Source organism: Oncorhynchus tshawytscha, linkage group LG29 (genome assembly GCF_018296145.1).
Source record: "Oncorhynchus tshawytscha isolate Ot180627B linkage group LG29, Otsh_v2.0, whole genome shotgun sequence".
Lineage (NCBI taxonomy): Eukaryota > Metazoa > Chordata > Actinopteri > Salmoniformes > Salmonidae > Oncorhynchus > Oncorhynchus tshawytscha.
Genome location: NC_056457.1, coordinates 25,978,051 through 25,988,066, shown reverse-complemented (window position 1 = coordinate 25,988,066; position 10,016 = coordinate 25,978,051). Strand labels below are relative to the sequence as shown.

General features: G+C 44.8%; 1 protein-coding gene across 1 annotated transcript; it reads left to right on the top strand.

Annotated features, from left to right (window-relative positions):
• Positions 1–1,873: 1,873 nt before the first annotated feature.
• On the top strand, positions 1,874–10,016 carry LOC112227662 (zinc-binding protein A33). The gene is made up of 6 exons (XM_042308832.1): positions 1,874–2,318; positions 7,719–7,814; positions 7,934–8,164; positions 8,257–8,279; positions 8,365–8,483; positions 8,698–10,016. The coding sequence occupies exons 1-6, from the start codon at positions 1,887–1,889 to the stop codon at positions 9,231–9,233; spliced, it is 1,437 nt and encodes a 478-aa protein (XP_042164766.1). The 5' UTR covers positions 1,874–1,886; the 3' UTR covers positions 9,234–10,016.

Genomic DNA, 10,016 nt, shown 5'->3' with positions numbered 1-10,016 from the left:
TGCTCGCTGGCTTCCCTTGCCTTCAACGCTACGGGCAGCAACAATGTCATAGTGGTTTGGAACAGACATCATCAGATGTTTCACTCAGAGGCTTTCTCATGTGAGATACATTCAGACTATTGTGAATTGAAGGAAAATGATGAAACACAGAGAGACGAAAGATCATTTATTTGATGTTTTATCATTTTTATATTGGTCAATTATTTTGGGAAGGCTGGCATCCCTGGGCATCCATGAATACACACCACTGGTTAGGAGTAGATACTGGTGACTGAAGCAGTTTGATGATAAATACACAGCACGGTCTCCACCAGAGCCCTTGACCTGACCATTGACCTAACAGTAGACCTGACCATTGACCTGACTGTAGACCTGACCATTGACCTGACAGTAGACCTGACAGTAGACCTGGTACCTGACAGTAGACACGGTACCTGACAGTAGACCTGACAGTAGACACAGTACCTGACAGTAGACCTGACAGTAGACCTGACAGTAGACCTGACAGTAGACCTGACAGTATACCTGACAGTAGACCTGACAGTAGACACGTACCTGACAGTATACCTGACAGTAGACACAGTACCTGACAGTAGACCTGACAGTAGACCTGACAGTAGACCTGACAGTAGACCTGACAGTAGACACGGTACCTGACAGTAGACCTGACAGTAGACACAGTCCTGACAGTAGACACAGTACCTGACAGTAGACCTGACAGTAGACACGGTACCTGACAGTAGACCTGACAGTAGACCTGACAGTAGACCTGACAGTAGACACGGTAACACAGTATACCTGACAGTATACCTGACAGTATACCTGACAGTAGACCTGACAGTAGACCTGACAGTAGACCTGACAGTAGACACAGTACCTGACAGTGGACCTGACAATAGACCTGACAGTAGACCTGACAGTAGACCTGACAGTAGACACGGTACCTGACAGTGGACCTGACAGTGGACCTGACAGTGGACCTGACAGTAGACCTGACAGTAGACCTGACAGTTGACCTGACAGTAGACCTGACAGTGGACCTGACAGTGGACCTGACAGTGGACCTGACAGTAGACCTGACAGTTGACCTGACAGTAGACCTGACAGTAGACCTGACAGTAGACCTGACAGTTGACCTGACAGTAGACCTGACAGTTGACCTGACAGTAGACCTGACAGTAGACCTGACAGTAGACCTGACAGTTGACCTGACAGTAGACCTGACAGTTGACCTGACAGTTGACCTGACAGTAGACCTGACAGTTGACCTGACAGTAGACCTGACAGTTGACCTGACAGTAGACCTGACAGTTGACCTGACAGTAGACCTGACAGTGGACCTGACAGTTGACCTGACAGTTGACTTGACAGTAGCATTTAAACTTCTGAGGATCAAAGGAAAGCTGTCCTTCTCTGACCCTCATAAGAGCACATACAGACATTCACACACACTTTCACTGATAGTTTTTTCAGACAATTGCTGTAAACTCCACCCTCTGAGGATGTTACCATTCAAGGCCTCTGTAACAGTGGAAAAGCCCAGTCATGTTACATCTCCTCTGCCTGCTGCTCACTGGGAGCCTCCCAGTGACTAGAGACTGCCTTTACACAGCAAGGATTACTAGCCAAACACTGACCTCAAGCGGCTGCTGGCTGAATCACAGTTTCGTTTCTAAGGCTTGAAAGTTAACTTTGGTACTTGGCAGAGGGTGAATCTCAATTTCATACTCCTTGTATTCTCCCTCCTTGCCTCCTTCTCAAAACCCATTGGATGAGAAAGCCAGAGGTCCCGCCCATCTGACTTTCTCCTCCAATGGGTTTTGAGAAGGAGGCAAGGAGAGAAGATGCGAGGACTATGAAATTGAGATTTCTCTAAATCATTCCAGATGAGGGAGTGTCTCAAAAACAGAATGGCTTCCAGATCAGCTTCTCCTGAGGAGGATCTCTCCTGCCCTTTTTGCCGTGAGATCTTCAAAGATCCTGTGGTCTTGTCGTGTAGCCACAGCGTCTGTAAAGCCTGTCTGCAGGAATACTGGAAACAGAGGCGATCTCGGGAATGTCCAGTGTGCAAGAAGAGAAGCAAATCAAAAGGCAATCCTCCCTGTAACCTGGTCTTAAAGAACCTGTGTGAGGCCTTCTTACAGGAGAGGAGGCGGAGAAATTCAGGGGAGTCTGAGGAGCACTGCAATCTGCACAACGAGAAACTCAAGCTCTTCTGTCTGGATGATAAACAGCCCATCTGTGTTGTGTGTCAGGCCTCCAGAAAACATAAAAACCACAACTGCTGCCCCATAGATGAAACTGCACAGTATCAAAAGGTACAGTAGCATAAACAGGTGAATTTAAAATACAGTACATATCGATCATTTATCAAATATAATATACAGTTAGTATCAATGTGTTGTATTTATGGCGGTACTTCCGTGTTTTTCCGTATTTTTCTCAATATTCCTTTCCGGTCACAACTTGACTTGTTTACGTGTTGTTGTGCGTTTTGTTTGCCAACCTATTTTGCTAACTTTAAGGTTTTTACATTTTAATTACCGTTTATATTTTTGTTTTTTCCCTCAACGTTTTCACTCCGGACGCTTTATCTGGACACGGTTCGTCAGGACCTCCAACAGCCGAAGCTAAGTAGTAACATTAACGTGATGCCTTCTAAGTGCAGTCGCTGTACTCATAATATACAGGAGAACGATCGCCTTACGGCGAGGATATCTGTGCTACGAGCCCAGCTTCAGACGCAATCGTTAGGCAAGGGTCATTTCAGTGTAGGAAAGGATGAAACAGCGTCTGTGCCACCAGTAAGTACAGATAGTAGTATAAATCCCCTGACACAGTCCCCGCAGCCGGACAACTTTCTCACGGTTTCTGGAAGGAAATGCTGTAGGAACGCTCAACCGGTGTCGCTCATTCAGCCGACAGAAACTTTCAACCGGTTTTCCCCATTAAGCAGCGAGTCGGAGTCAGAGGCCGATTCTTCTCTGGTCTCTACTCCTCTCGTTACGGGGTCTGAGACGCCGAAGCTTCCCACCATTAGCTCTGACAAATTGAAAACTCTAGTCATTGGCGACTCCATTACCCGCAGTATTAGACTTAAAGCGAATCATCCAGCGATCATACACTGTTTACCCGGGGGCAGGGCTACCGACGTTAAGGCTAATCTGAAGATGGTGCTGGCTAAAGCTAAAACTGGCAAGTGTAGAGAGTATAGAGATATTGTTATCCACGTCGGCACCAAGGATGTTAGGATGAAACAGTCAGAGGTCACCAAGTGCAACATAGCTTCGGCGTGTAAATCAGCTAGAAAGATGTGTCGGCATCGAATAATTGTCTCTGGCCCCCTCCCAGTTAGGGGGAGTGATGAGCTCTACAGCAGAGTGTCTCAACTCAGTCGCTGGTTGAAAACTGTTTTCTGCCCCTCCCAAAAGATAGAATTTGTAGATAATTGGCCCTCTTTCTGGGACTCACCCACAAACAGGACTAAGCCTGACCTGCTGAGGAGTGACGGACTCCATCCTAACTGGAGGGGTGCTCTCATCTTTTCTACCAACATAGACAGGGCTCTAACTCCTCTAGCTCCACAATGAAATAGGGTGCAGGCCAGGCAGCAGGCTGTTAGCCAGCCTGCCAGCATAGTGGAGTCTGCCACTAGCACAGTCAGTGTAGTCAGCTCAGCTATCACCATTGAGACCGTGTCTGTGCCTCGACCTAGGTTGGGCAAAACTAAACATGGCGGTGTTCACCTTAGCAATCTCACTAGATTAAAGCCCTCCATTCCTGTCATTATTGAAAGAGATCATGATACCTCACATCTCAAAATAGGGCTACTTAATGTTAGATCCCTTACTTCAAAGGCAATTATAGTCAATGAACTAATCACTGATCATAATCTTGATGTGATTGGCCTGACTGAAACATGGCTTAAGCCTGATGAATTTACTGTGTTAAATGAGGCCTCACCTCCTGGCTACACTCGTGACCATATCCCCCGTGCATCCCGCAAAGGCGGAGGTGTTGCTAACATTTACGATAGCAAATTTCAATTTACCCCCCAAAAAATGACGTTTTCGTCTTTTGAGCTTCTAGTCATGAAATCTACAGTGGGGGGAAAAAGTATTTAGTCAGCCACCAATTGTGCAAGTTCTCCCACTTAAAAAGATGAGAGAGGCCTGTAATTTATCATATGTACACTTCAACTATGACAGACAAAATGAGAGAAAAAAAAATCCAGAAAATCACATTGTAGGATTTTTTATGTTATTTATTTGCAAATTATGGTGGAAAATAAGTATTTGGTCAATAACAAAAGTTTAATTCAATACTTTGTTATATACCCTTTGTTGGCAATGACAGAGGTCAAACGTTTTTTGTAAGTCTTCACAAGGTTTTCACACACTGTTGCTGGTATTTTGGCCCATTCCTCCGTGCAGATCTCCTCTAGAGCAGTGACGTTTTGGGGCTGTTGCTGGGCAACACGGACTTTCAACTCCCTCCAAAGATTTTCTATGGGGTTGAGATCTGGAGACTGGCTAGGCCACTCCAGGACCTTGAAATGCTTCTTACGAAGCCACTCCTTTGTTGCCCGGGCGGTGTGTTTGGGATCATTGTCATGCTGAAAGACGCAGCCACGTTTCATCTTCAATGCCCTTGCTGATGGAAGGAGGTTTTCACTCAAAATCTCACGATACATGGCTCCATTCATTCTTTCCTTTACACGGATCAGTCTTCCTGGTCCCCTTGCAGAAAAACAGCCCCAAAGCGTGATGTTTCCACCCCCATGCTTCACAGTAGATATGGTGTTCTTTGGATGCAACTCAGAATTCTTTGTCCACCAAACACGACGAGTTGAGTTGTTACCAAAAAGTTATATTTTGGTTTCATCTGACCATATGACATTCTCCCAGTCTTCTTCTGGATCATCCAAATGCTCTCTAGCAAACTTCAGACGGGCCTGGACATGTATTGGCTTAAGCAGGGGGACACGTCTGGCACTGCAGGATTTCAGTCCCTGGCGGCGTAGTGTGTTACTGATGGTAGGCTTTGTTACTTTGGTCCCAGCTCTCTGCAGGTCATTCACTAGGTCCCCCCGTGTGGTTCTGGGATTTTTGCTCTCTGTTCTTGTGATCATTTTTACCCCACGGGGTGAGTGTCTTTTAAACTGATAACAAGTTCAAACAGGTGCCATTAATACAGGTAACGAGTGGAGGACAGAGGAGCCTCTTAAAGAAGAAGTTACAGGTCTGTGAGAGCCAGAAATCTTGCTTGTTTGTAGGTGACCAAATACTTATTTTCCACCATAATTTACAAATAAATGAATAAAAAAATCCTACAATGTGATTTTCTGGATTTTTTTTTCTCATTTTGTCTGTCATAGTTGAAGTGTACCTATGATGAAAATAACAGGCCTCTCTCATCTTTTTAAGTGGGAGAACTTGCACAATTGGTGGCTGACTAAATACTTTTTTGCCCCACTGTATGCATCCTACTCAATCACTTTTTATAGCTACTGTTTACAGGCCTCCTGGGCCATATACAGCATTCCTCATTGAGTTCCCTGAATTCCTATCGGAACTTGTAGTCATAGCAGATAATATTCTAATCTTTGGTGACTTTAATATTCACAAGGAAAAGTCCACAGACTCACTCCAAAAGGCTTTCGGATCCATCATCAAATCAGTTAACCACCTAACTAAGGAACTCAATTTAACCTTGCGCAATACCCTAGATGCAGTTGCACCCCTAAAAACTAAAAACATTTCTCATAAAAAACTAGCTCCCTGGTACACAGAAAATACCCGAGCTCTGAAGCAAGCTTCCAGAAAATTGGAAAGCAAATGGCGCCACACCAAACTGGAAGTCTCCCGACTAGCTTGGAAAGACAGTACCGTGCAGTACCGAAGAGCCCTCACTGCTGCTCGATCATCCTATTTTTCTAATTTCATTGAGGAAAATAAGAACAATCCGAAATTCCTTTTTGATATAATCGCAAAGCTAACTAAAAAGCAGCATTCCCCAAGAGAGGATGGCTTTCACTTTAGCAGTGATAAATTCATAAACTTCTTTTGTGGAAAAGATCATGATTATTAGAAAGCAAATTACGGACTCCTCTTTAAATCTGCGTATTCCTTCAAAGCTCAGTTGTCCTGAGTCTGCACAACTCTGCCAGGACCTACAATCAAGAGAGACGCTCAAGTGTTTTAGTACTATATCTCTTGACACAATGATGAAAATAATCATGGCCTCTAAACCTTCAAGCTGCATACTGGACCCTATTCCAACTAAACTACTGAAAGAGCTGCTTCCTGTGCTTGGCCCTCCTATGTTGAACATAATAAACGGCTCTAATAATAAACGGCTCTCGCAGGCCTCCTAATTGTCCCTAGAATTTCTAAGCAAACAGCTGGAGGCAGGGCTTTCTCCTATAGAGCTCCATTTTTATGGAACGGTCTGCCTACCCATGTCAGAGACGCAAACTCGGTCTCAACCTTTAAGTCCTTACTGAAGACTCATCTCTTCAGTGGGTCATATGATTGAGTGTAGTCTGGCCCAGGAGTGGGAAGGTGAACGGAAAGGCTCTGGAGCAACGAACTGCCCTTGCTGTCTCTGCCTGGCCGGTTCCCCTCTTTCCACTGGGATTCTCTGCCTCTAACCCTATTACAGGGGCTGAGTCACTGGCTTACTGGGGCACTCTAATACCGTCCCTGGAGGGGGTGCGTCACCTGAGTGGGTTGATTCACTGATGTGGTCATCCTGTCTGGTTGGTGCCCCCCCCTTGGGTTGTGCTGTGGCGGGGATCTTTGTGGGCTATACTCAGCCTTGTCTCAGGATGGTAAGTTGGTGGTTGAAGATATCCCTCTAGTGGTGTGGGGCTGTGCTTTGGCAAAGTGGGTGGGGTTATCCTTCCTGTTTGGCCCTGTCCGGGGGTGTCCTCGGATGGGGCCACAGTGTCTCCTGACCCCTCCTGTCTCAGCCTCCAGTATTTATGCTGCAGTAGTTTGTGTCGGGGGGCTAGGGTCAGTTTGTTATATCTGGAGTACTTCTCCTGTCCTATTCGGTGTCCTGTGTGAATTTAAGTGTGCTCTCTCTAATTCTCTCTCTCTCTCGGAGGACCTGAGCCCTAGGACCATGCCTCAGGACTACCTGACATGATGACTCCTTGCTGCCCCCAGTCCACCTGGCTGTGCTGCTGCTCCAGTTTCAACTGTTCTGCCTTATTATTATTCAACCATGCTGGTCATTTATGAACATTTGAACATCTTGGCCATGTTCTGTTATAATCTCCACCCGGAACAGCCAGAAGAGGACTGGCCACCCCACAGCCTGGTTCCGCTCTAGGTTTCTTCCTAGGTTTTGGCTTTTCTAGGGAGTTTTTCCTAGCCACTGTGCTTCTACACCTGCATTGCTTGCTGTTTGGGGTTTTAGGCTGGGTTTCTGTACAGCACTTTGGGATATCAGCTGATGTACAAAGGGCTATATAAATAAATACATTTGATTTGAAATAATTTCCTAATTCCTGTAAAAAACAGATCTATCTGGATTGAAGAGTACAAATATCTAACCACACACATATGGTGTGACACCTAACTACTATACTCACATACCCTGGCTTGTACACAGAGGGGAACAGTCCATTCACCTTCCCCTCCATGTCGATCAACTCTGTAATGACACAACAAAGTACAAATTCTCTTCAATAAAACAATGTCTCTTTCCAGGAGGAACTCCAGACTTTCCTGAAGCCCTTACAGGAGAAGCTGGAGGTCTTTAATAAAGTTAAACAAACCTGTGATCAAACAGTAAAACACATTAAGGTGAGGATGCTGAGTTGTAAGAGAACATAGAATTGTATGGATTTTACTCAAAAGTATTTTGAGGATAAACTGTGAAAATGAACATTTAAATAATGTAATGCCTTTTATCTCGTGTCCAGAACAAGGCCCAGCACACAGAGATGGTGATTAAAAAAGATTTTCAGAAGCTCCACCAGTTTCTACGAGAGGAAGAGGAGGTGAGGATAGCTGTTCTGAGGGAGGAAGAGAAGCAGAAGAGTCAGGTGATGAAGGAGAAGATTGAGGAGATGAGCAGAGAGATATCATCACTTTCAGACACAATCAGAGCCTTAGAGGAGGAGCTGAGAGCTGAAGACATCTCATTCCTGAAGGTCAGCACTGCTCTCTCTAAATTTCAGGGTATGTTTATCAGTTGACTGGTTAATATTGATTGACTGACTCAATCTATTATTTTGTTCTGTAGAACTACAAGGCCATAGTGAGAAGGTAAGCCATCTGTCTGCTGTCTCTCTCTGTTCTGTGGTTCTGAATCCAACCCTACAGCAACACTGACTCCTGAATGTTCTTCCAGAACCCAGTGCACACTGCCGGATCCACAGCTGGTCTCAGGGTCGCTGATAGACGTGGCCAAACACCTGGGAAACCTGCAGTTCAGAGTCTGGGAGAAAATGCAAGGGATTGTGAAATACAGTAAATAAATATCAATTTATGATGATACTAAAATGCATTTATCTGCCTGACCGTCAACTGTGCAGTAAAAGTAACCAGTATCATTGACAGTGGTACACAACTATTATAAATTTGACTTGTTCTTCCAGGCATCCAAAAATATATATATTTTTAAACAGCATCAACCAGAAATCACCCACCGTTCTAATCTAGTAAATCTGCTCTTTGCACTCAGGTCCTGTCACTCTGGATCCTAACACTGCCCATCTAGGTCTCCTCCTATCTGAGAATCTGACCATTGTGGAATGCACAAATGAGAAACAGCAGCTCCCTGATAACCCAGAGAGGTTTGATTACTATGCATGGGTCTTGGGTTCTGAGGGATTTAACTCCGGGACACACAGCTGGGACGTTGAGGTTGGGAACAATACATTCTGGTCACTGGGTGTGATGGAAAAGTCTGTCCAGAGGAAGGGAGCAGTTAATAATGGACACTGGCGATTCTGGCACTTCAAAGGTAAATACGGAGCATTTTCCCCACCAGAATCAACCAGTGTACTCCCTGTGGCAAAGAAACCCAAGAGGATCAGAGTTCAGCTGGACTGGGACAGAGGAGCGCTGTCATTCTCTGACCCTGATGAGAACACATGTTTACACACTATTACACACACTTTCACTGAGAGAGTCTTTCCATACTTGGGTAGTTACTGTAAGCTCTCCCCTCTGAGAATCGTACCAGCGAAGACCTCTGTAAAAGTACAGCATAGTTAGAACCTCTGTCTAGCGCAACTGCATCTATTGATTATGATACGTGTGTCAATACATGTTTATAGGTCAGAAATAATCTTACAAATCAACTCAATTTTATTTTACAATGAACATAAAATTGTTTGACAGTGAAATGTATAGAATTTTAAAGGTAATGGAGCCCTTTTTCTTGATCACCCTTGTCACAGTGCACTACCATTCCCCTTCATGTGATGTTTCTGCTCATCTTACAAATCTACTTGACAGTCAGTCACACTTAACTGTATATTCATTGTAACATTATTTGGGAAGCTTTGCCATTAGAGGCTTCTGTTCTGGAGGATGCCAGACAGAGCGTTATTATAATAATAATAATAAGGATAATGATTCCCATCTGGCTGAAAGAACCATGAAACATAATGCAATCTAGTGGTGGGGTTGTCTCAGAGAGAGGTGTTTAGAACAACCAACCCAGGTACTTGGTGCTGCTACCTGCCCATTGGTCACAGAGTGTTCATACTATAGGCAGGTGAACTGACCGATGCCTGGTCAGTGAGGACTAGGTATGTATGAAGTGTCCTGGCAGTTACACAGCTCCAGGTGGTTTGACCTGTTAGGAGACAGCCTGACCAGCCCTGTAGGCTTTGAACCTCAGCAGAGCAGGCAGACTGTCTGAGAGAGAAGGATCTGTCAAACTAAACGTGAGGTATTCTATCCGCCCTGTGTATTGTAAATGATTTGTAAGGCCTGTTGTATGTCTTGTTATTACCAGTAATTCTCTATAATAAAATTGGACAAAAATGTGAA

Coding starts and splice junctions, on each gene's coding strand:
- LOC112227662 (XM_042308832.1), top strand. CDS start 1,887: ATGAGGGAGTGTCTCAAAAACAGAATGGCTTCCAGATCAGCTTCTCCT. Junction 2,319..7,718: donor AAACTGCACAGTATCAAAAG/GTACAGTAGCAT, acceptor GTCTCTTTCCAG/GAGGAACTCCAGACTTTCCT. Junction 7,815..7,933: donor AAACAGTAAAACACATTAAG/GTGAGGATGCTG, acceptor TCTCGTGTCCAG/AACAAGGCCCAGCACACAGA.